We start from the raw sequence: 27,705 nt of genomic DNA on the forward strand, positions 1-27,705 counted from the left end.
ACTAGGAACTAATCCTAGCTTTGGTAGTTCCCCACAGACAGACAGACTAGGCAAATCGACTCAACTCATCGATCTGATCAGGAATCTATAACCTTTATGTTATCGAAGATGCTTGCTGCTGCCTGTCACAGCTTGCTCGAAAAACATTATACCCTTTTTGCCCATTTGCCATGGGTTGTTCAGAGTATAAAAAGTTAAGCTAGACTTTCATTTCGATTGCCGTTTTATAAGTAATTTTCCAATATTCTCACAAGTTGCCTGACAGAAGTACAAGTGCGGCGAGGGGTTGAAGGAAATATGGCCAAGCCGGAAAAATTTTTCAATTATCGTTTTTAATTTAAAAGTGAGAAAATTGCACAACTAATGAAACTTGAAGCTGACTGTACCTAGAAGTGCAGAAGGCGGCTAAAAAGGGTATGGGGATGGTCTGAAGTGGAAGGGGGGGCGGCGAAACTTAGTTCATTCTGTTGCGGAGGCGTCGAGGTTATGGCAGCGTAATAAAACTTTCAGCAGGAAAATAACGTTAAAGTCCTGCTGTGATTGAGTTGAAGCTGGACAACTCTCGCGGGGCGCCGGCTCGAGCCCAAGCCGAGTCACTAAACTTATTTGTGCCGCAGCAGCACAGCGGGGCGGCATTTCCCATCCGCAAGCCGCACACTTTTTCCATTTAATGGAAAATAATTACAAATAAATGTGTGTGTGTGTGTGTGTGTGTCGCAGCACAGGCAGCAGCTGCAACTGGGTTAATGATTTTAATGCCAACTAATGGTTAAATAAATATATGCTACGATAATGTTCCGACAATACGAAGCATGACTTTACCAAATGTCGAACTACACTTGAAAGTTGACTCTCTGCCGGAGCAAAGCTTTAATAGAAATTCCGACAATAGAGCCGTTCCGAGAATTGAGTTTTCTTAAAACTAGTAAGCTTATACTCAAAGCAAACTTTTGATCTTGGAAAGTTTTTATTAGCCAAAAAGTGTCTAAAAAACTTGCTTGATCCCTGCTTGGGTCGTAAGAACTTTATGTATTTAAACAAGTTGCCTTTCAATAGGTTTCACGGATGAAAACTTCGGCCTGCACTTGCCAGATAAGTTCTTAGAAATTAACAGTTTTCATTTTTCACTTTTGCATATATCGTGCAAGAGCAGCACTCAAATTACAAATATTAAATACATTTAAAATTATTCGCAACACAAGACTACTCAAAAGTATTCAAAGCGTAATACAGAATACTTCAAAAAGTTAACCGTAATTTCTATGTATATTTATTCCAATTACATCCACTCCCCTTCCCCCTTTTAAGGGCGTATGCAGTCCCTTGTATGTCATATGCATATGAAGTGTTTTTGGAATTTAAATATTCTAATATTTTCCACTGAAAGTACTCAAAGACAGTTGCAACATGAAGAGTACTTCAAAAGCTGAGCCGAGCATTCATTTGCCTTTCTAAAGCACTGCAGAAGGTATGTCAGGTACTCAAATGCCATTCACTACACTACACTTTGACCTACGCTTGCTTTGTCTGACAATTAAAGCAAATTTAAAAACTACTCAAAAAGTACTCATAATATATTATGTAGTACTTTAAATCAGCGTCAATTAAACACTATTTTGAACAGCTCTATATAATATTAAGTTCCTGGGCTAGCCATATATATTTTACATTATGAAAAAAATATACTAAATATATATAAAAACTCTAAAAGTCTATTTAAGAAATAATTTCACATTTTTCACAACTTATTACAGGGTATGTGCAAAGTCAAGTGGCTTCAATCAAAGCATTTTCAGTTGTTATATATTTGAACCCATTGAAAATGGGTAAAGAGGGTATAATGTATTTGTGCAAATGTATGTAACAGGCGGAAGGAAGCATCTCTGACCCCATAAAGTATATATATTCTTGATCAACAGCAATAGCCGAGTCGATCTAGCTATGTCCGTCTGTCTGTCCGTTCGTCCGTCTGTCTGTCTGTCTGTCTGTCCGTCCGTCCGTCCGTCTGTCCGTCTGTCTGTCCGTATGTATGAACGCAAGGATCTCAGAACCTATAAGAGCTAGAGACTTTTAGCTTTAGGTCCTGCTAGTGCCCGCGCAGATCGAGTTTGTTTCGGATATTCGCGAACTTGCCCCGTTTCCAAGTAATCGATAAAAATCGATATCGAAATCTTGTTTTTTGAGCAATTTGGTAAATAATAAAAGTTAAAATCACCAAACTTGACATGTAGCTTCTGGAATAGTATATATATATCAAGTATCTTTCATTTTATACCTATCGCCTGTTGGAAGAAGTGGGTTCAGGGTATCCCCTAGTCGGGAGCTCCCGACTAGAGCCTCTTACTTGTTTTTATTTGTTAAGATAAGCACAAATAGGGCCAACAAATGATTCTTAGATTTTGCCTAGTCGACAAGTGAATGGAGCATCGCGTTGGCGGGCAAAATGGAGGCTAGAGGGGAGTTTGATTGCTCCTAAAATAAAATTCTTAATAATTTAGATGGACGCTGCCAAGGCGACTGCAGTCAAAGCAATCAAATTAAAAGAATACCTCAGCATAGCCAAAAAAACAGCGCGAGCGGGGGTGGGGGGGGGGGGGGTCAGTTGGTGATGAAAGCGCCACTTGAAGCGTGTGCAAATCAGCAAGTCAGACGGGGAGCTAATAAATTCGACAGGATAAATCAATATGCAAAAATATAAGAGAATATAAAAGAAAATAAGCAGAAAAAATAAAAAAAAAAAAAACAAAAAGAAAAATTTGTTTGATATGGGGTCGCGCGCAAAGCAAACAAAAAACAAACGGAAGCCAATAAAAACAGACAAGAGGGCTTGACTACTTGACTAGCTAGGAGATACCCTGTTAAACTATGCATAATTTAACAAAACTGATTTCTGCTTAGTAAAGCGGCGGTGCTTCTTCTTCTCTCACTAACAAAAGCACGAGTAGTAATTATGTGTGTATCGTTATAGAATTTACAGGGTATAAGTAGGGTATTTAAATGTGAGCACATACTTTCAATATATCTTATACATTTAGTTTAAGTCTAGCAAGTATAGAAATGAAAAAATGTTGGATCTTTGTATGCTAAGCGACATCCTGCGTAATTTAAAACATATACATATTTCAAATCGATATTTATCGATTTTAGTTGAAAGGGTGAATTATCGAGTAAAAGTTGTGATCGTAGGATATATTTACAAGCCATGGCTAACTTGGCAGACCGAAGTCCGTTGACACGCTTATAATACCCTTTCTCAGGCATCCTCAATGCGTACAGGGTATTAAAATGTCGTTGCTTTTGCGACAAAAATATGCAAATTAATGTTCTTGTTCTTCTTCGCTTTGTTGTTGATATTACAAATTTGCTGCAAAATATTTACAAATAAATGACTAAATAATTAAATGAAATTAAATTAAATTGCCGCCGCCCGCGGCGTATGCGCAATATTTGGCTGACATGTGTGTGCATATAACTAACCTCCTCTCTCTCTCTTGTTCTCTCTCTCGCTCTCTTGCTCTCTCTCTTTCTGCAGTTTGCGCACTACAAGGACGAAATGTATCTGCATGCACAGCGCGCCTTTGGTGTCAATCCGGATCGTCATTATCGCCTGCTGCACGCCTCCGCCGAGGATAAACCAAAGATAATCGTCCTCTCTGCGGTCGTCATTGAGGCTGATGGTCTCGAGGCAAAGGATGCCAATGGTAAGCACACGGTTGCAAGCCCAACCCTTCCCCGCCACCCCCTCACAACACTCTTAACACCCTCGCCCGCCCTTAACACAACAATCTGTCAATTTCTGTGAGCTGCATAAATATTTTTAGTTTGCAAATTGATTTGCGGCTGCTTCAATAATTGCATTATGAATTTTGTGCCCCTGTGTGTGCGTATGTATGTCTTTTTTTTCTGAGTGCGTGTGTGTGCCCCTGTGTGTGTGTGTGCGTGTGTGTGTGTGTGTGTGTTTTCATGATTGGGCGCATCAAAAAGCCAAACGAGTCATCAATAAACTGTGTGCCATATGCGCCATGTTCGCATATTTAACGTTTTTGCCACATTTTTATTATGCTCAATACCCATTGTCATATGTGTGCAGTTGGGTATAATGATTTTGGGCACAGATATGTGACAGCCAGAGGAAAGTAATTGCGAATAGATTAGAGCAACGTTGACAAGTCCGTCCAAGTTATGTATCTATAGGCACAAAATTTAGTTTCCAATTCGGGAAATCAATGCTCCGAAATCGATAAATATCGATAAGCTAGCCTCGATATTTTGAACATATCATTTAGAGTAAATAAAAGACTATTAAGGTAGAGTATAGTTACAATATTGTGTAGCTTTTAGAGTTTTTACACTGGGAGATATTTATGGGATATCTACAATGGAAGGATTTTGAACATTGCCCAAGAATGTAAGGGATACAAATAATTCGCCTTGTCGGTGGGTCGCTGAAGTGTCTCCATTGTAGAAGCCTCTCTGTATTAAGATCAGGAGGATCCTGGCCGGATACCGCAGCAACTTGTCTGAACAAATTATTCTGATTTCAGATCCTGATTAGGCGTAGATCTCGTTAGATACAATTTAAAAACGCTTTACTGTTTGGATAACTTTCTGTAGTTAACGAAAACAGTATAAAAAGAAATCACATTTCAAGATGTAAAACCATGATTTATGATATAGATGTATAGATAGATAGATAGATAGATAGATGGAGAGATAGATAGATAGATAGATAGACAGATAGATTCATATATAGATAGATAGACAGATAGATAGATCAATAGATCGATAGGTCGATAGATAGAAAGATAGATAGATAGATAGATCAATAGATCGATAGATCGATAGGTCGATAGATAGATAGATAGACATATAGATATATCGATAGATCAATATATCGATATATCGATAGATAGATAGACAGATAGACATATAGATATATCGATAGATCAATATATCGATATATCAATAGATCAATATATCGATATATCGATAGATAGATAGACAGAAAGACAGATATACAGATAGATAGCTAGATAGATAGCTAGATATATAGATAGATAGATCGATAGATCAATAGATCAATATATCGATAGATCAATATATCGATAGATCGATAGGTAGATAGAGAGATAGATAGATATATTAGGAAGTCATATTAAAGTCAAGTCGTGGTAAATGTCTTTGGGTATCCTTCAAGTCGGCTACTCTCAAGTGGCGTCCGCCCACTTGTTTCAGCCGTGTCACAGTTACAGCTGGCATGGCGAACCCTGGCGGACCATCACAGCCAGAGCTCCCGGGAGCCAATGGCAAGTCATCGACTCTGTTCCGCAGCTCGTTCAATAAATTTGCAATTTAATGCTACCCATTTTGTTCATTATGCTCCAAGAGCAGCGACGACGACGATGCCGTCGATGCCGTCGAAGGCAACGCAATTTCGCATTTTAATGTGCTCAAGGATGTGTAAGGAATACGTTGAGTGCTCCCGCTGCTAGCCTCAACATCTTCTACTTCGCCTCTCTCTCTCTCTTTGGCATCTGCTAAATGTACTGCTGATGGCTAACGTCTGGCTGACTGCGGGTGCATGCGGGCTCCTGCTGCCAATAGCAACAACCACGTCAACAACAACAACTACAACAACAACAACAACAATGGGGACAAGAACAACTCGTTGCCAATGAAACGTGGCTGATGAGTGGCGTCGCTTTTGTTTGGCCATCCGCAATTGGCCGTAGTCGTTGCTGTTGCCAGATCTGATGCCTGGCATCAGGTTCAGTTTTCATTAGCAGCAATCGTTACTATTTCAGTTCAAGCATAACACAAAAAAATACACCAGCTCGCAGTTGACTAGTTTCCTAATATGCCCAGGTAGAGATGGCAGCGTGTCCAATTCCCTGACACGACTTTTTTTTAAATGTAATTAGACATCAAAATTCAAAGTCTCATAACTTTGTCTAGACTGAGGTGATTTTAATGAGTTCTGGCAATTTCTTCTTTAGTTTGATTCTGCATTTATATTATTATGAATTTGAAAAAATAACATTTCTTTTTAAAATTTTCGATCATTTATCTTTTACAAAATATCTGTTATTTACTTTAAGATTGGGGATGTCAAATTTATTAAAAAAAAACGCAATTTTAAAAAGTATTCTCTGCGGGCTTTTGTTTGTGCTTAGGGATCATGCCGCAAATATTAAAAATTTTGGACTTATAAAGTGCCTAGTTCCCCAGCGAATGCACCTACAAAATTTAAAACTATCGTAACTTGGCCAAAACTCAACTGATTTAGATAGTTGGAGGCATTTTGGTCATGGTTTGTTCTCTAGATCGATTTTACGTCCAAAATTCATGCATATTGATATTTTATTTTTTGACTCCTTTAATTTAAATAAATAAATATCATATTCCTCTTACTAATTTAAAAATTTAAATATATATATTATTTGACTTTCAATCTTAATCTAATCTTATCTAATCCCAAAATTTCGTTTTTAATCATTTGTAGATGCCATAACTAGTCGACAAAAGCTAGCTTATAACGTATTCGTTAATTTACGTTAATTTTCGGGTTAATTTTGGTGTAAAAACGTATGCAAAAAATGCGATAAATGTTGACTTGTAAAACGTCCAGTTCCCCAGCAAAAAACTTCTTATACTTTGCATAATTTTGGCCAAAACTCAGTCGATTTTGATTGAGTAGAGTGCATTTTGGTTTTAATTTAACGATTTAACCTCTTCAATCTATACTCTATATCAAAAATGCATTTTGGTTACAATTTAACCGCTACACTCTATACTCTACATAAAAAATCTTTGCATATTGGAAAATAAAAATGATTGTAATCAAAAGTATCTCTCCTCTCCCTTGCTCCACTTGTATGTAAATTATATTGTAAGTTGCAAATCTCTAAACTTTCTGCTGTATTTAATGCAGTCGTGTCACGCGCTCATCTCTGATTGACGCACTGAAGCAATGCGCACTGGCGGAGTTTGAATTAAATTCGTGTAGCCCATTGAAGCCATTTAATCGATTATTATCTCTCCATTGAGTTGCCCGTTGCTCAGCAGCCGCAAAGCTTGTCTCACTCTCTCTTTCTCTCTCTCTCTCTCTCTCTATGTCTCTTTCGCTGTGTGTGTGTGCAAATCAGTGGCACTTAATAATTGAGCGGCACTTTATGCAAATGAAATGTTAATCATACGCCCGGTGTGACCAGCAGCGTCTGTTGCCAGCTGACACGCAGCTGCCTGCAGGCGGCTGTCATTAATTGCCATTTAATGTCGCACGCTTTTCATTAATGTTATATCAAAGCGAATCTCATTTTCTCATTTTCTCACTTACACTCTCTGTCTCTTTGCAGGCTTCTCGGATCCGTATTGCATGCTGGGCATACAGCCGGACGGCGGTCCGCCCGTGTCGCCGCTGCCGCTGCCGCCGACGCCGCGCGCCCTTTCGGCGGACATGAGCGGTGGCTTTGATAATAGTGCCACAGACTCGCCGCCGCATCGCAAGCACAGCTTCCGTTTGAGCTTTAAGCGGCGCGAGGCCGGTCGACGGGAGCAGCGCGACTCGCTGGGCGGCCCCGTCCCGGCCAAGCTAATCAAGGCGACCAGCATAAAGCCGCACACGCTCAGCCCCAAATGGAATGAGAAATTTAAATTGTAAGTGTGCCTTATGTGATTACATAGACCCCCCCGCCCCCTGCCCCTACTCACTCCCCTACTCTCTCCATTATGCGGGCATTTAAATTCAATCACGTGTCCATTATCCCACTCAAATTTCGCTGCTCAATGGCGGATTTATTTCGAAAATTATTCAATTACGGCTCGACGCTTTTGCTAAATTTAGTCCAAGGCGGAAAAGCACTTTGCGATTCGATTTGTCGGCGCCTGGAGACACTTCATTTACGCCTCGCCGCATGACAAATGTTGCGCATACGCCACGTGTATCCCTCCGGGCAAGACGCATTTATCATTTAGCTGCGATCTCTGGCAAAGAAAAACAACTGCTCATTGCGGGGTCGTAATTTACGAGCAACATTTAATTGTGCCATAAAATCGACAATACATTTAACAATAACAATTGCAATTGCCATTGAAAATTTATGTTGCATTTGCCATCAATATAAGCAACAAAATGTTGCAATTCCTTGCTTTAAATTGCAATACAACTCTTAAATCTCTTAAGCTGACAAGCACTTAAGTTGCTCTGCGTTCTTTTATCCTCTTGTTAACTTCGTGTTAAAATTGTGCGCAATGGGACTGCGTTCGAAACCTTGAAGCGAGTTAAACAACAGATTTTTGGAAAATGTAAAGTTGATTTTTATATGTCCAACGAATTCAGTTTTATTTTACGTTTATCAACACTCTTTGGAGCTGCAATGTGCGACAGGCTGGCAACGCTGCCATGATAGTTTCATAAATATTAAACAGACAGACAAAATCTGTCTGCTGCATTTTGATTGAAACGAAAATCGCTTGATAAAGCGATACAGCTTTCTAAGCAACCCGTTGAAGGGCATGCAACATTGGCATTTTAATGTTTACCAACACTGCCTGGCTCTCCGATCAATCAACTGTCAGGTGGCAACTCTTAACATTTATCCTGTAGATAAACTGAATGACATAACTTTTGACAGTTGCCTAAAATAACGTAAGAAATGTTAAAGGGAAATGAAACTTGAAAGCTCATTGAAATTTTTAACAAGAACATTATAGCATTGACATTGGGTTACATTGGAACTTTCCTAAGTCTTAATATTTATCTGTATTCAATATAATATTCTTTGTATTATTTGATTTGAATACAGCTAAAAGTAATATAATTATTTTTTAAGTATATTTAATTGTGCTTACAAAGAAAAAGTCTTAAAGCTTAAATCATCTTACAAGCTGCAGCGATATCTTTTAACCTGCTCGTAAATCTCATGTGGTAGCAGTTGTTTTATTTCATGTCTGTTCATAAATATAAAATTTGAGCATTGCGCATAAAAGAAGCAGAACAGCAGCAGCTGCCAGTTTAAGAGTTATTTTTATTTAATCAGAGCTCTTAAAGGCACATTCGAAAAGTATAGCCTACTTATTAGCGCGCCGGCTAATTAGACAAATTAACGAGCTCGTATCGGTTCGGCTAATGAATCGCCCCCCCGAAATAAATCAAATAAAAACTAAAAGTAAATTAATTATATTCTCCCACACGCGTTCGCAGCGACATCGATGACATCAACACGGACACCTTTCACCTGGACATTTGGGACCACGACGACGAGAGCTGCGTTTTGGACGCCGTGTCGCGCCTGAACGAGGTGCGCGGTGTACGCGGCTTGGGTCGTTTCTTCAAGCAGGTCTGCCAGTCGGCGCGTCAGGGCTCGCAGGACGATTTCCTCGGCTCCGTGAATATACCCATAGCGGATATACCGTCAACGGGTCTGGATGCCTGGTTCAAGCTGGAGGCGCGCAGTCATCGCAGCACTGTGCAGGGTCGCATACGCCTCAAGCTGTGGCTATCGACGCGCGAGGATCGCGGCAACGTTGACGAGCAGAACAATGAGCAGCAGCTGCGCAAGATCGAGCAGCTGCAGCTGGTCTTCATGCAGCACGAGGTGACCACACACGAGCCCAGCTGGACCTGGTGCGGCGATCTGCCCGGCCCGGCGCTCACCATACTCCATCAGCTGGCCGTACAGTCGGAGCTCACGGACTTGCACTGCGCCATGGCCAGGTGAGTGCCAGATTCCAGCCCTAAGCACTCAACTCACTCTTAAGTGTCGCTTCTCTCTTTTGCCCCCTCCAGATATGTGGCCGCCGCTCGACTGAATCGCTCAACGCCGCTGGATCCGAAATTCCTGCATCGTCTGCTGAGCGATGTGGAGAAGCAATGGAATCAGCCCAATCAGGAGGCGCTGACACGCGATCTGGAGCAATGGCTGGCGGAGGCGATGAATGGCTTTGTGGAGCGTTCGTTAAATCAGATACGACGCCATCGTGACATCTTTCCGGCACTGAATCCGCCCTCGCTCATACGCTTGGAATTCCTGCTGCGCTGTCTGGGCCTGCTCGGCTCCATGCGCGCCTTTCGCGCCGTCTGCCCCTTTAATAAGGGCGTGCGCGGTGAGGTGGTAAATGCGTTGCGCAAGGGCTCCATTATGTGGGGCCAGAATGTCCTACGCGAATCGCAATGCTTGCCCAATCCATTATCGAATTTTGTAACAACATTAACCGCCGACATCCAGCTGGGCCAGACCTACTATCATGCGCTCTTCGACAAGTGAGTAAACGAGCCATGGATTACAGACATGTTCTCAATCTTATTGCCACCTTTGTCCGACATTGCATTAAATATGTGCGGCACGTGTCGCATATAAAACACGCTTCAAGGGGCTACCAAACCTCCCCCCCCCCCCCCCCCCAACTCCCCCCTCAGAAGCTCCTACCTCAAGGTTTCGGTTCCAGCCAGTTGCCTGGACACATAAAATTCACAAACAGTTTAACAAAAACAAACGAGACGAGCCACGCATTTAACCCAAAAAAAAATAAAATAAATAAAATTGCATTGCTCGGCAATGCCCGACTAAGAGATACCCTCTGCATAGCGACGAGCTGTTCCTACAAATATTCTAGCTAGCTTTTACAAATACATACACACACATAGGTTAGCCAGTTTTAACTCTATTGTCAGATATCTGATCTAAAAATCGATAATTATCGATTACATAGAAACGAAAAAACCTATCGATAATTTGAAACAATACTATACAAGTATGTTCCTACGTTGTAAATTTGGCGTGTACAGTTCTATAAAAGAGAGCTCAAGTATAGCAGGTTTTAATCGATTTTGATCGATTTCATGAAAGCGGGGCAAGTTATCGATACTTTGAGCTAGACCTGACCTGAGCGTTAGTCCTTTAAAATCACCGAGGGAGACGCGTGTGATCAGACGCACAGATTGACAGACAGGTATTTACTTTATATGGACGTTTATCATGCAATTGCATAAGAACTACACACTAATATACCCATTTACCTATTTACAATAGATACAGAGTATAAAATCAAGCTTCCTTGCCCGTTGCAAACGCTTACCCAATCGAATGAAACTCAACTATATTTATTTTGCTGCGCTTGAAATTGTTGTGGTTCAAGTTTATAGTGCCCGCTAATCAGTGGGTTAGTTAGTTAGTTGTTATCGGAACTATAAAGTTCATTAATTAGTAACAAAACTTGTTATTGGAACTGTGCTTAAAATAATATAGCTAGCTATACCCAAAATCGATACAGTAGTGGCTCCCAAATTAGAGCACGTCGTTTCTAGAGAAAACTTCAATTGGCATTTTACCAGAGAAAGTGATAAATCTAAGTACTATTTTAAGGGAATATAGTTAAGTGATCTATCTAATACGGACAAAATGTTGATAGTGTTTCCCATCTGTAGCTTCAATTCTTTTAATATGATACTAGTTACAGATGAGGCTGAAACTGATTCTGACTTTAAAGTTATAGAAATTGACGTCATATACCTCATTTAAATGCTAGAAGGAATCCACCCATTTAGCTGGGCTTTAACTCTTACCTTCAATTCCAATATGTCTATCAAAGTATCTTTCATAGTTTCATATCCACTTCAAGCTAAGAGCCTTAACAAGATTGCAATCTATTTATCGATTGTTACTACTACACTACTTTTGACTAAATCCCTATTGTTATCTTAATCTGTCAGTCTGATTCATTTAAGCTCGAACAAGTTAACACTTTACACAGCACTGCTCCAGCTTACGAAATTGCAATCGATTTATCGATTGTTATATTAAACCCGCTGTCAGCCTGGTCTAGCTAATTGAGCTCGTACAAGTTAACACTTTACACTTGGCAATTACACAACACTACTCCGGCATAAGTAATTGCAATCGATTTATCGATTGTTATTTTAAACCCGCTGTCAGCCTGATTGACTTAAGCACGAACTAGTGCACACACTGTGCCCAACTCACGTTGCACAACACTGAACAGCGTTGTCGAAATGAGAAAATAAAGAAGTCGCAACCCATCTAATCAGTCGCATATTTGCTAGTTAGCACGGCCATAAAAGGTTCCTAATGACCACATCAAGTGGCTTACAACACATAAGCCTCAAATTAATTGCGCTGTCATAAAAATACCCTCACGCTCCCGCCCCGAAGACGGACAAACTGGCATCTCTTGATGGGCCATTTAAAACGGAGCGTGTCCCCAGCGAGCGGGTTGCACTTTCGCATCTCCTGTCCGGCGAAAGTGTTGAATGTAGCATTAGCAAATTTAGCTGAAGCAATCCCCAAAAGCTAATTGCAGTCTTTAAAATTGGTTAGAAAGCGAAACTTGTAGCTCTTTTTTCAGCTCTATCGATTTTCAGCTTAACTGCGAGGTTTCCTAAGCAACTGCCCAACAACTACAGTGAAAGGTCTCTTGAGCGCTAAAGAAGGTTTTTTTCCTATTACACAAATACAAAAATAAAAACAACCATGCCGCATTAAATCGCAGCCTCAAAAATCCTTTATCCATAGTTCAAAATTTCCCACTCCCATAACTTGGTCAAATCTCATCCGATTTTCACGAGGTTTGGATCTTTGTTCATGGTTTAGCCTCCAGATCAATTAGGCATCTAAACCTGGCAACACTATTTCTGGTCAAAATTCATGTGAAAATGGTATCCTGAAATATCCTATATAGACATATGTGGAAAGTTCCCAACCCCATAACTCGATCATGGTTTAGCCTCCAGATCAATTTGGCATCTAAACCTGGTAACACCATTCCTGGTCAAAATTCATGTGGAAATGGTACCCTGAAGTATCCTATATAGACATATGTGGAAAGTTCCCAACCCCATAACTCGATCAAAACTAAACCGATTTTCATAAAACTTGACTTTTTGTTCATGGTTTAGCCTCTAGATCAATTTGGCATCAAAATCTGTCAACACTTTTTCTGGTCAAAATTCATGTTAAAATGGTACCCTCAAATATCCTATATAGACATAGGTCACAATATCCCACCCCCATAACTCGGTCAAAAATCAACCGATTTTCATAAAACTTGTCTTTTTGTTCATGGTTTAGCCTCCAGATCAATTTGGCATCTAAACCTGGCAACACTATTTCTGGTCAAAATTCATGTAAAAATGGTACCCTCAAATATCCTATATAGACATAGGTCACAATTTCCCGCCCCCATAACTCGGTGAAAACCCAACCGATTTTCATAAAACTTGGCTTTTTGTTCATGGTTTGGCCCTTAGATCAATTTGGCATCTAAAACTGGTAACACCATTCCTGGTCAAAATTCATGTGGAAATGGTATCCTGAAATATCCTATATAGACATATGTGGAAATTTCCCAACCCCATAACTCGGTGAAAACCCAACCGATTTTCATAAAACTTGGCTTTTTGCTTATGGTTTAGCCTCTAGATCAATTTGTCATCAAAATCTGTCAACACTATTCCTGGTCAAAATTCATGTGAAAATGGTACCCTCAAATATCCTATATAGACATAGTTCACAATTTCCCGCCCCCATAACTCGGTCAAAAATCAACCGATTTTCATAAAACTTGACTTTTTGTTCATGGTTTTGCCTCCAGATCAATTAGGCATTTAAACCTGGAAACACTATTTCTGGTCAAAATTCATGTGAAAATGGTACCTTCAAATATCCATTATAGACATAGGTCACAATTTCCCACCCCCATAACTCGGTCAAAACTCAAACGATTTTCATAAAACTTTGCTTTTTGTCCATGGCTTGGCCTCCAGATCAATTTGGCATCTAAACCTGGTAACACCATTCCTGGTCAAAATTCATGTGGAAATGGTATCCTGAAATATCCTATATAGACATATGTGGAAATTTCCCAACCCCATAACTCGGTGAAAACCCAACCGATTTTCATAAAACTTGGCTTTTTGTTTATGGTTTAGCCTCTAGATCAATTTGGCATCAAAATCTGTCAACACCATTCCTGGTCAAAATTCATGTGGAAATGGTACCCTCAAATATCTTATATAGACATATGTGGAAAGTTCCCAACCCCATAACTCGGTCAAAACTCAACCGATTTTCATAAAACTTGGCTTTTTGTTCATGGTTTAGCCTCCAGATCAATTTGGCATCAAAATCTGTCAACACTTTTTCTGGTCAAAATTCATGTTAAAATGGTACCCTCAAATATCCTATATAGACATAGGTCACAATATCCCACCCCCATAACTCGGTCAAAAATCAACCGATTTTCATAAAACTTGTCTTTTGGTTCATGGTTTGGTCCTTAGATCAATTTGGCATCTAAACCTAGTAACACCATTCCTGGTCAAAATTCATGTGAAAATGGTACCCTCAAATATCCTTCATAGACATAGGTCACAATTTCCCACCCCTATAACTCGGTCAAAAATCAACCGATTTTCATAAAACTTTGCTTTTTGTCCATGGCTTGGCCTCCAGATCAATTTGGCATCTAAACCTGGTAACACCATTGCTGGTCAAAATTCATGTGAAAATGGTATCCTGAAATATCCTATATAGACATATGTGGAAAGTTCCCAACCCCATAACTCGGTCAAAACTCAACCGATTTTCATAAAACTTGGCTTTTTGTTCATGGTTTAGCCTCCAGATAAATTTGGCATCTAAACCTGGCAACACCATTCCTGGTCAAAATTCATCTGGAAATGGTACCCTCAAATATCCTATATAGACATATGTGGAAAGTTCCCAACCCCATAACTCGATCAAAACTCAACCGATTTTTATAAAACTTGGCTTTTTGTTCATGGTTTAGCCTCTAGATCAATTTGGCATCAAAATCTGTCAACACTATTTCTGGTCAAAATCCATGTGAAAGGATACCCTGAAAAATCCTATATAGACATAGGTCAAAATTTCCCGCCCCCATAACTCGGTCAAATCTCATCCGATTTTAACGAGGTGTGGCTTTTTGTTAATGAAAATGACTATTCCGATAAAATAAGGAAAAAGATTGGCACTGCAAAAATCCGTCAGTCGAGTTCGCACTGTACCTAGCTTAAACATCTGTTCGCACATTTATCTGATTTATTTCTCTGGTATTCTGTTTTGTTCGCAGCACGAATGGCATTCAGTACTTTAGCATTATCTACAAACAATACGATGCGATGGTTGGCGAGGAGGTGTACACGCGGATGGCTGCTGGGCAGGTGCCCGGCGTACGTATAAATCTCTCGCAGTATGCGGTGCTGGAGGGCGACGCGGAGCCGGTCGATACAAAGCCATTCGAACTGTTTCTGGCATTGCAGGAATTCTGTCAGCTGAAGAGGCATCTGTCCGCCCAGCCCCAGCCGCCGGAGAAGCCGCTGGCATTGAGCAATAGCCACGAATGGTTCATACCCACCTTCGAGCGCTGGATGATGATTAGTAAGGCGAAGGCGTTGCAGCGCATCCGAGCAGCCATCCGTATGGATGCCATATGCGAGGGCGAGCGCATTGTGCGCTACAGCAGCTCCTCGGTGGACACGGCCAGCACGCTGTTGAACATCAAGGAATTCTGGAAGGTAATCAATTGGCCCGATGAGGATACGGCCATTATGCTCGAATCGCAGCTGATCGATGTCGTCTGCTCGGCCGCGATGCACTATTGCGATCTGATACACACAACGCTGGCGGACAGCGGCTATTATGAACAGCAGGGTCCATTCCGTTGCTCGGACGATATGTGCGTTACGGTCAACAATGTGGAGTATGTGCGTCGCACTCTCGCCGAGTTTCGTTCGGATGAGCAGCCCCTGGAGGAGTCTGCCGACAATTTGCTCGAGTCCAGCTTAACGCACATGGAGAATCGCTGCGAGCGTATTTTGTCCAAGCTGGCGCCGCTCATGCAAATGTCCCTGCAGAAGGCCGTATTCCATTTGGCCTGGTCGCCGGACTCGCTGCCCGCCAATCAGGCGATTGTGCCGCTGCTCGAGTACCTGGACTGTCATCTGGCTGCGCTGAATAGCGCGCTGCTCACCAAGAATTTCAATCGCTCGCTGCGCTTCATTTGGAAGACGGTGCTGGGCGAGATGGCCCGACAAATGGAGACCGGCGACGAGACGGATAAACCGACACACTTTCACAAGCGTCTGTACGAGGCGCTGCAGCTGCTCGTCGACTTCTTTCATGCCGAGGGCCAGGGTCTGCTACTCGAGTGCCTGCACACGGAGGACTTCTGGCGCATCGAGCAGCGTCTGCAGTTCCACAAAACGGACACGGATCGTCTCATCGACATGTTCTACTTGAATCGCTTGCGTGAGCAACTGATGGCCGTCAGCCCGGGTCCCTATGGCTCCCTGGCCGTGCGCGCCTACTTCAATCACGACTCGCTGTGCGTCGAGGTGCTGCATGCCCGGGACGTGGTGCCACTCGATCCGAATGGCTTCAGTGATCCATTTGTCGTCATTGAGCTGCTGCCCCGCCGCGTCTTTCTGCACTGCATGGAACAGCAAACCAATGTGCATAAGGTGCGTAATGTGTAGAGCTCAAACAGAAATTCCCTGATTTAAAACATGATTTCCAAATTGCAGCGCACCTTGAATCCCATTTTCGATGAGTGCTTCGAGTTTTCGGTGACACTGGAACAGTGCCTCACCGACGGCGCCATGATTTGTTTCACGGTCATGGATCACGATGTGCTTACGGCAAATGATTTTGGCGGCGAGGCGTATCTGGCCCTGGGCAATATACCCGGCGTTGCCGATTACAGCACCAGCGTGGATAACTTTCACGGGCTCAAGCAAATCGAGCTGCCGCTAATGCAGCAAAAGGATAAATGTGAGTATCTAAAGCCCAAATGATGGGGTTCACAATTTAAACTAATGTGAACCCGGTTTTCCGCATGCTTTGGCACAAATTTAGGCTTGAACACAATCTTAAAAAAAATATGACTTTATTTTATTAAAATATTTTTATATTATTATTCACTGAATTTAGTTAAATTTACATATTCAGAGCATATGGTGCTGAAAAGGATAACAATTTGATTCGTTGTCTAAAAACCAATTGAATTTCCGGGCTCAAACCAAAAAACGTTTCCATAATTCCGGACGGAAGCGGAAGTCCAATTTTGTTTGTTTTGTTAAGCAGCTGATTTACTTTAAACTTCGGTTCAAATGAAAAAATTATGATTGAACTTTCGAGTTTAAACCGATTCCGTTTAAGCTCCAGGCTGATTTGAACCAGGAATCATAATTTTTGTTTGCTTTTAAGACAAGTTAATCGATTGCTTTCTAGGTAACTGATCCGTTTCCAGGTTCGGTTCATGGAAATCATAAATTGTAATTCCCAAATTCGAAACGGGATTAAATAACCGGTTACCGTTTCGATGCAGGAAATCGAAGAGCTTTTCGGCAAATATTCCGTTAGATATTTCAGTCCTATTTGAAATCCAATTGGTTTTTGGTAACTAAACCGGTTCAAGGTTGTGTTTATGGTAATCAAAAATTGTAATTCGCAAATTCAAACCTTTTTCCACTTGCTTTTTGGACAATATTCCATTTGATATTTCTGCCTGGTTTAAAACCCAATTGCTTTCTAGCTAACTGAACCGGTTCAAGGTTCAGTTAATGGTAATCAAAGTTTGTTATTCGAACCGGGATTAAATAACCTTTTTCCGTTAGCAGTAAATTTAATTACTTTTCGACAACTCTTTCGTTTCTGTACAAAGTACAAAAAAATTAAGGTTCCTGAGTATGAACCGGTTCACTAAGGAACCGATTTGTCACATTCGCATCTTGGCTCACCCTTGACATACCCTTTGTACTTGCAGGCAATCCCATTTTGCAAATACTGGAGCTGCGCGTTAATGACAAACAGGCGCAGGACTTTGTGCGCAAACAGAAGGCGCGCTTCATCAATTGATTCTAAGTTGAGTCCAGGTGAGCATCGTTTGAAAAACGTATCTCAAAATTATCGGCATGCAATCAAATTGCATTCAATGATTCAATGATAAACGATAGACACCTATTTTTTTTTGCTTCTTGTTTTCTGGCCCCGAACTAGAAATGTATAATGTAAACAAAACAATCGCGTATGTATCTAATTATGTATTTATGTATTTATGTAATGTAGTAGTTGTTCGACGGTAAGCCCAATCTGTTTGTAAATGTTTAGCAAATTGAAATTCGAATGGTGCATAACTAATAATTGACGGGGCATGGGTGCATACCCGAAACTCGTACCCAATTGTTCTAGAATTTACGTTGCTACGAAACCCATACAAACACACACACACACACACATACACACACGCACACCTTTTAGGGACTATCCTATGTAGAAGCGTAGAGTTTGCTGAAATTGTCACAATTGAGCAGACAAATCTTGCATCACATATTGAATTTATTAAACACAGACACAGACACTAGCACCCTGCTGCGTTTTGAAGACTTTTACCCAAGACGACACGACTTATAAAACAAGTTAAATAATTGAACAAAAAAAAAGAGTTTCGGATAACCGAAGCTACGACTTGCAGAGTCTATTTAATTCCCAGAGGTTCTCTATCCAAAAATCATTGTCAATACCAAGCTGAGCTCCGATCTGTAACTGGCAAAGTCTGTTACCCTTTTTTGCTTTTATCGCTGCTTGACGCTTGCAATTCTCAACAAGTTAAAGCCTCGAGGAGGGGAAAAGGTCCGATCCTATGACAAATTCCGCTTTAATCTGTATTAAACAAACTTCAAGCACAGAGTCTTGGACTCGCAAGTAAATATTGAAAAATACACAAATTCTTTTGGGTCAATTTAAGCTATAGCTAAATATCGAAAATCGATAAATCATAAACGAAATTTCAATGCAAAACTATTTGACGCCAGTGAAAAAACCCCTTAAAACAATCAAAATATGCGTAACTCCGAGCTTCTTTAAAACAAACAAACAAACTTCACACTCAACAAAACACACACAAAGCTATTTACAAAAAACAAACAAAATTTAATAAATAACAAAAAAGAATAAACTTCATATGAATGTATACAATGAATATATATCACGCCCAAAGGACAGTGTAACTAAGTCTATAGAATATTTGTAAACTATTTTCTGAGCACAGATTTTGTATAAATTTATTGGACACACGCTTGCACACAGCACTGTGGGCACAGTGAGTGCCTAAAGTAGCCTTCTGCTGTTTGCTTTTTTAAACACACACAACTTGAGGCTTCTTCAAATACAAACAAACAAACAAACAATTCCTGTAAACCATCCTAAACACATTTTTAGCTTTTAAACCAATCTTTTGATTTCGATACCTTAAAGAAGTTTTCGCTTCTATTGTAAATTTTGTACTATATACAATGCTCTCTATATACACTCACATAGCTATACATACATATATATATATATATCATATATGTTAACGGATAGTAAGAATTGTGTTGAAACTATAATTCTTAACTGTAAACTGTAGCAAACTTTTTATACCTTTCGCAAGGCAACAGAGAACCAGTTTTAAATGAGGCGCAACACTAAAAATAAAATAAAAAAAAAACACAAACAACATTTAATTAAAAGCACAAAAAACAACAAAATCCAAGTCAAATTACATAAAAAAAATGAAAATGAAATATTTTTAATATTTACACCAAAATCTCGACTCGAGAATGCGCTACAATTTCATTAATATTAATAACAAAATGAATGAGTATTATATAAAAAATATAAATATGTACTATATATATATACATACATATATAAACTATATGAATAATGCAAAATATTTAGTCAATAAGCTAATATATATTTTTTTTGTTGGCCGCTTTGCACAATCTTTTTCGATTCTCATCTATACACATTGATTCAGTTAAATACTTAGGGTTGACACACATCAACAATATTAAATGACAACCCTGGCTGATCTTAGAATTGCCGCATGGTACATCGAAGTGTAATCCAAAGCTGCCTAAACCTTTAGGTAGTATTCAAGGTGCGATAGAAAGGCTTGATATGTGATACCCTTGATCTTAGTCGATTTATTTTTCCAATTTTTATTTGTATTGATTGCAAAATCTATTTTATTTTCTTGTGCTTCCTCTCTGTTCCATTTCATTATGTTCCAATTGCTGTTGTTACTTCTCATATACTCTTACTTCAGTGTTTCCAGCTGCTTAACTCTCTGCAGTTCCAATTTCCACTGTTCCACGTTAAGCTTTCGAAAAACTTTAATTTGTTCCACCTACTTTAATGCGATGTTCCGCTTTTTCAGTTGTTTCATAACTTACATTTGACTGTTCCGCTCACAGCTTTTCGCCTTTTCGCTGTGTGTCTTTCAGCTGTTCCAGTTTTAGTTGTTCCATTTTGATGGTTCAACTTACAACTGTCCCTAATGGAGATGTTGCACTTTCAGCTGTTCCACATTCAGTGTATCACATTCAGTGTTCCACTTTGAGTGTTTCACTTTCAGTGGCCCATTTGCAGTTGCAGATTTTCACAATCAGTGTATTACATTCAGTGTTCCACTTTCCGTGTTCCACTTTCCGTGTTCCACTTTGAGTGTTTCACTTTCCGTGTTCCACTTTGAGTGTTTCATTGTTCTACGTGCAGCTTTTTCACTTTCAATTGTTTCATTTCCAGCTGTTTCTCTAGCAATTGTTTCATTCCCAGCTGCTTCACTTGCAACAGATCCACTTTCAACTGTCCCGCTTTCCACTGTTCCACTCTAAGCTCTCCTCCCTTGGAATAACTGCTCTCTTCCAGTCCTCAGTAACAAATAGTTAATTAAAGAAACGTATACCTTAAGTAAATATATGCATATAAACAATAAATAGGCAACATGTTTGCTAAACTAAGTAAAGTAACCAACTACTGTGTTGATGATATGTGTACCTATCTATAATAATTTCCTATATCGTATAAAGAAACACACAGACACACACACAGCAAGAATAAATCAAATCAAATTATGCATATTACATAAAATAACGAGCACTAGATAACAATTTATTGCAAAACCCCGAAAAACGAATATAAAAGCAAAATAAACCTTACAAAAAAAAAATGCAAAAATTGGCCAAACCAAGAGACCAAAGGCATTTACAAAAAGATAAAATGAGAAGAGATCAGAACCGAGCACATATTAAATTGTATGCAAATATGCTAAGCCAAGGCCAAAAGAAAAGTTAAAGGAATATTGTGTGGAAAAATATGAAATATAGAATTGTTAAGCTGGTTACAAATGCAACAAGAACCTACAATAAGCCCTCCTACAAAATTATACTATATAAAGAACTTATACAAAAACAAACATATGAATGCTATATACAAGCAACAAAAGATGACAACAAACAATGAAGGCAAACTTGTATAGAAAACTATTTTTGATTATTTACCGAGCATTCAGTCCTGATTTACCTATACAAATTATACACACACACACACACTCAGAGACATTATAAAAATGTTATTTATTTTATGGTTTATACAAATATTTTACTTATAAGCCAAAGACAAAAGCAAACGTTTACCGCCGAGATAATAATATAGCAAAAAACAAAAACAAAACCTAGCTAAACTAGCGACAGTTAGAGACAGATACTATATCATTTTTAAATGTGTGCTTTATGTGTATGAGAACTCCTAAAGAGCCACGTACAGGTTCCTAAACTCTAATTAAATATATGGAATATTTAAAATTTTAACTAAATAGCGAAAAATCCACAACTCTTAACTAACGATAAGTGTGTGTGCAACAGTTTTAAAAGTAACATCAACAGCAGCAACAAAAGCATAATCAAAGCAAATCAACCAAAAGAAAAACAATTTAAAATCTAACTTAAATACATCATTAATGTATGTGCAAAACGAAAAACAAAACAAATCAAAACAAAAAAACCATGCTGCAGCAAACAAAAAAAAAAACAAAAAAAAACCTTATCAAATTCAATCAATAAATGTCAATGAATATTTAAATGCTATTTTATTTACTATAAAAAAAAATTAGGCATTTTTTTAAAGCTTCCAAACAATATTTATGCGTAGCTAATCAATTTGGGTAAGTACATAGAAATATGTATAAATAAATACATATTCAAACAAAATAACAATAGTTATATAACATTTCTATAATATTTATATATAATATTTATCTATAATGATATTTTTATTGTTTTAAATATTATTAGTATTATTATAGTTATTATTATTGTTATTATTAATTTTATTATTATTATCATTATGATTATTATTATTGTTATTCTTGTTTATATTATTATTAATAATATTAATAATATTAATATTATTATTGTTATTATTAATTTATTTATTATTAAAATTATTATCCTTATTATTTTTATGATTAATATTATTACTAGTATTGTTATAACCTTAATTGTTATTTTTTTGTTATTATTTTTATTCGTATTATTATTATTATTTGTATTATTGTTATTATTATTATTATTATTATTATTATTATTATTATTATTATTATTATTATTATTATTATTGTTATAATTTTTATTAATCTTATTATAATTATTATTATTATTATTATTATTATTATTATTGTTATTATTTTTATTGTTATTATTTTTATTATTAATTTTGTTAGAATTATTGCTATTATTATTCCTTATTATTATTATTAATCTTACTATTTAAGTCACTTTTTTCTGGCCGTTTGCTGCCTTGTTTATACGTGTATAAAAATCAGACTTTGCTGCAAAGAAATTAGCTTGAATCTGCGTACAAGTTTAAACGACTTGCCTCAATTTCAATGGGTTTAATACGGTTAAAGGGAGTGTGTGTGTGTGTGTGGGGTTGGGTGGAGGAGGTGGTTGCATGAAAATAAATTGTCGTCGCTGGCAAAGGTTGTGGCAAGTGTTTATGGAATTGATTTCCAGTGCATTATCTGTGGTCTGAGGGTGGTTGCAAAGCTTTTATCTAAATTAAATCCAGGCCGAGACACATGCCAAGCGGCAAGTTCACGTCGCAGTTGATTCGCTCAGCCCCCCCCCCCTCCTCTCTCCCTTTCTCTCACCCTCTGATTGCCGCCTACACATGACGTGCAAATGATTTGCCATTTGACGCATCGTCAAAGCTAAAAAGTTAATGCGCCGCCCAGTCTTAAAGTTGCAAGTACCCAGATATATATATATATACATACATGCCGCAGTGTGTGCAACACATTGTTCAAGAAAGAAAAATCTCTATAGTTTTATGCAACTTTTATGACAAAGTTTTTACGACTTTCTTTAAGCGAAAAAGAGAGTAAAAACCAAAAAAAAAAAGCACAACAGATAAACAGAGAAAAGCTCACAAAGTTCTGACCTGGCAAAATATGTACAAGTGCCTGCCACTTGAGGCATGCCACACATGTACCTTACGCGCCGTTAGGGCGTTCGGACTCGGACTCGTCCCCAGCTATGCCACTGCACACGCAGCTGTCGCTGTGACAATGGCAATTGCCCACGCACACACACACGCACACACGCACACACACACGCACAGCCCACGGCAAATTGTGGCATTGACGTTGTGGCAACCTTGCAGACGCGACAACTTTTGCTAAGCCACAAATAAAAGCTGCAATTTAAGTTATAGTTATGCATATTTTTTCGCTGCATTAAATCGGAGTAAAAGAGAACAAGAGAAGGAGGAGGAGGAGGAGGAGAATAGTCCAAAAGATAAATTGGCTGCACTGAGAGAAAATGAGCATATAAGCTCGCTTGTACTAGCTTAAAGGCTGACATGGGTAAAAGAAGCTGACATTTTTTATTCCTGTTGACCACATTTCGGTCTCCCATAACACTTTTTAAATTGATTTAAACTGTGAATTCATTTATGGAATTTTGGGTTTTTTTTTTTGTACAAAAATATATTTCCTTTTTTAGAACCAATTGTGATACTAGCGGGTATTGCCCGGCCTTGCCCGTGATAAGTATTGTGCTACACATTTAGGACATAGCTTTTTCACTCGTTTTCCACCTATAGGTATAGAACCTACCTCTTACCTACACCTACTATTTTGAACTTCACGTCTTAGGTTATAATATACATTTTTTTTTTTTTTTTTATATATATTTTGTTTATTAAGAAATTTGGTATATAATATACATAGATCTTGGAACCATCGCATAGAGAACAAAAAGTTGTTATCAACGGTTTCCGCCCATGTTAGTCTTGTGGTTAGCATCTTGAAGCGAAAAATTAACTTTTTTTAATTCAAAAGAATTTTGCGAATTTTGCTACAATGAGTATTGACTTAATTTTTCACAAAGATCTTTGAAAATGAGTTTAAGGCCTTTCGAATGATAAGCTAAAAAGTTTCACATGTTCGTTTTTCGCGATTTTTCCACACTTGAAGGTGAAATTACCCGGAAAATCCCATCATGGCGTGCACCTCCATCTAATAAGGTAAACATTTCAGCTTTCTGGCTCTGTTCCGGTTACAATTTGATAAAGAGTATATAGTTTTTGTCAGTCTGTCTGTCCATATGAATAAGCTGAAGGCTCGGAATCTATACTCGAATAAGCCCAGAAGAGAGCCCAATTGATATTCGAGATGAAGTTAACAGTGAGACCATTTAAGATATTTAATCCAGTCAAAATAACTATTTTCTTTTAACTATATGTATACACTCTCATATCCATTGTGGCAAGAATCAAGAAGTATTTTTTCTATATTCAAGCTCTTTTTCTGCTTCTTTTTCTGCTTTATTTTGCCCAGTGTAGCCGGAACTATAAACTACGCCATATTATTTTAACCACCATTTGTCCATCCGTCCCTCCGTCCGCCCCTCCGTCTACCGCTTTTTTTCATGTTTTTCCTCTTCTTTTTTTTGCGGTTTTGCCCGCGAGCTGTTCGCATAAATTTGAATGGGAATTTTTATTTACATGCCTGCAGCTGGCTTGTGGGGTAGTCACTGATGCTGCATTAAACTGCTGCAAGTGTGGTCAATATTTACACACACCAACAAACACACACAGAGAGTGATGGTAGGGGGAGGGGAAGGGGGGAGGGGCTGTGCTCATTGTCGTTGCCATCCGTTGGCATTTTTCGTAATGACTTTGGCCAGGCAGCCGCCGCCGCGATGCAAATTAGACGTTAAGCCTGATGACGCTTTTCCACCCAGCCGCCCACCCTTCCCCCCTCCTGCCCCCTCCGTTGCGCTGCGTCGCGTTGCAAGTCACGTGCGGCAGCTGGTCGAGTGTTGCGCGCTGACAACCAGAGCGTCTAATGAAGTGGCCCGTGTTCCGGCTTGTGCCCGGGCGTGAAAGGTGAGCACTGCCCCGTTACGAGTAACACCCCCCCCCCCCCTCCTCCACCGCTCATCCATCCCCACCGGGTGCACGTGTTGCAGAACTTTCGGTTAACGGTTATTAAATGCAGTTTGACAACAAAATGTGGCAGCAAAGTGCAAAGTGCAGACCCAGCGACGCGCACTCAATCTCTCGCTCTGCCTCTCTCCCTCTCTCTCTCTCTCTTACGTGCTCTCTCAGGTGCCTCTCTCAGGTGAGCTGATCGCTGCTCTAAAACAGGTTTTGGCTACATTTTTAGACCAATTTCGACCAGTTTAGGCCAAACGCAGGTGCGCTTCGCTCAGCGCTGGATCAGTTCGAGCTGAAATCGCGACGCGTGCGCCTCGCAGCCGCGCTTCAAACACACGACGAATACAAATACACAATACACACCAATACAATAACAAGAAATTAAAATTACAAAAAAAACTCGAAAAAAACACATATATAAATACATATACATATATATTCAACTATTTTTAGCGTATTACGTGAGTGTCATACGAATTTGGCGATTTGAGCGCTTGAGCGAGTGTCGAGCGAGAAAAAACAAAAAATGTGTTAAATAGCGTACACTGTACAGCAAATACTTCTAACAAGCGCTGCCCTTTGTGGGCGTGTGAATGTGTGTGTGTGTGTGTGTGTGTGTAGGCGCATAACTCAGCTTGAGCCAAGCCAAAAACCTGCTGCTATTATTAGCCTTAGCCAAGATTATGGCCGATTTGGCTGAAAAAAACTGAAAAAAAAAAATGAGTTTGGCTCTCTTTGCCCATTGTTGGCTGACAGCCCCCGCCATGCCCCCGCAACGCCCCTCTGCCCTGCCCTGCCCCGCTGGCTGCCTGTAAATGTTGTGTGAAAATCTGCAACGCCTTTCATTCATGCCAAGCGATTATATCACACACATGTGTGTGTGTCTGTTGAGCGTGCGTGTGTGTGTGTGTGAGTGTGTTGGCAATCGTTTTGGCCAGAACCAGTAAGCCAACACACACACACGCCCAGACAGACTGTGGCAACACCAACGCATTTGCTTAAATAAAGACGTCATTGATACATTTTTAATACATATTTATCTATAAACATATATAGAGCTATATAAACGTATATACATTAAGCTGTCTGTGCTGACTGACTGACTGATTGATTGACTGTTCTGTCTGATTGATAATTAACGCATAACCCAAAGCTTGAAAGCTTGAAAGCTGCATAGTTAAGCTTCGTATTTCACTCGCAAGTGTGGAAAATAAGTGGAAAATGAAAATTTAAAAACATTCGACTGATTGAAAGGTGGTTTATCCAGGATTGTACGATTATTTTATAATTTTCCCACGGGCGACAAAAAAAATATATATTTTGAGCATACCCGCTTGTATCTCTATCCGTACGTATATGTGTATCTATATATATTTGCATTTTCCCCGCAGTGATGTGACAGTGCAATGAAATGTGTGCAACAGCAATAACAACAACAGCAAAGATATCGAAATACTAACAACCTGTCGTTGTCGCTGGCAAAGCGTTAACAATAAATAAGCGAAACAATAGCAGCAGCAACAACAACAACAACGACAACAACAACGACGACAACAGTTGACTGTACAACAATGAGCAGAGAAGGTAAGCCAGTTTTTGTAGCCCACAATCGTGCATTGGTATACATTTACACACACACACACACACACGACAAGCACACACTCACATATACACAGACCCAGACAAACAATTCGCACACGTTTAAGCGTTTTGCGCATTTGTTGCCATTAATTTTATTTAGCTTAAACTTTAAATTAATGCAAGTGTCAATGGGCTATACTATATATATGTATATGTGTATAAATATACGCATGTATCTATAAGATACGCGCTCTATGAGCTACAAACTTTAGAAGCTAAGGTCATGAGCATTAGCTGCAAGTGTCAAAGGTATGTAAGTATAACATACAGACACCTTACGAGACACTATCTACAAGTAACAAAACATGAGAGATACAAATTAAATGTGTTCTTTAAAATACTCGCATCTATAAGATACAAACTAGATACACACGATAGATGTGAGATTAAATCGTTCAACTTAGATGCAAGTGTGAATGTTTATTATCTATAACATACATGTTAAGAGAATAGCGATCTACAAGATACACGTTCTCAAAGATACACAGTCTGTCAGATACACGCTCTGAAAGGTACGCACTCTATAAAATAAAAATTCTATAAAATTCACACTCAAAAATTAAAGTTCGTGATCTTACCTATTTATCTATGACATAAACAAGCTATAAGATACACACTTCATAGTATAAGGTAATTTTGCTGTTGCTCGATTTCGCAGCTCTTGAACTGTGAGCTGCAAAAATGTACGTGGCGTGGGTGCTGCTAACAAAAAAAAAAAAAAAACAGAGCGACAAAAACTGAAACTGAAACCGAATTCTCGCAT

The 27,705-nt window shown here is 39.1% G+C and overlaps 2 protein-coding genes across 2 annotated transcripts in view; both read left to right on the forward strand.

The window, feature by feature from the left end:
- Positions 1 to 17,988, forward strand: part of unc-13-4A — a 48,569-nt gene extending 30,581 nt beyond the window's left edge. Inside the window, exons 5-11 of the mRNA XM_064685658.1 lie at positions 3,533 to 3,701; positions 7,356 to 7,656; positions 9,203 to 9,715; positions 9,788 to 10,261; positions 15,109 to 16,498; positions 16,562 to 16,808; positions 17,803 to 17,988. Coding sequence (XP_064541728.1) covers positions 3,533 to 3,701; positions 7,356 to 7,656; positions 9,203 to 9,715; positions 9,788 to 10,261; positions 15,109 to 16,498; positions 16,562 to 16,808; positions 17,803 to 17,894 — 3,186 coding nt within the window. The 3' untranslated portion in view covers positions 17,895 to 17,988. The remainder of the gene's footprint in view (positions 1 to 3,532; positions 3,702 to 7,355; positions 7,657 to 9,202; positions 9,716 to 9,787; positions 10,262 to 15,108; positions 16,499 to 16,561; positions 16,809 to 17,802) is intronic.
- Positions 17,989 to 25,602: 7,614 nt separating this feature from the next.
- Positions 25,603 to 27,705, forward strand: part of LOC135430806 (uncharacterized) — a 28,167-nt gene continuing 26,064 nt past the window's right edge. The window contains exons 1-2 of the mRNA XM_064685606.1: positions 25,603 to 25,762; positions 26,693 to 26,885. The gene's annotated coding sequence lies outside the window, so the exon portion shown is untranslated. The remainder of the gene's footprint in view (positions 25,763 to 26,692; positions 26,886 to 27,705) is intronic.

Source organism: Drosophila montana, unplaced genomic scaffold (assembly GCF_035044405.1).
Source record: "Drosophila montana isolate Dmon_TW-CO22-7 unplaced genomic scaffold, ASM3504440v1 contig_3083_1, whole genome shotgun sequence".
Taxonomy (NCBI): Eukaryota; Metazoa; Arthropoda; class Insecta; order Diptera; family Drosophilidae; genus Drosophila; species Drosophila montana.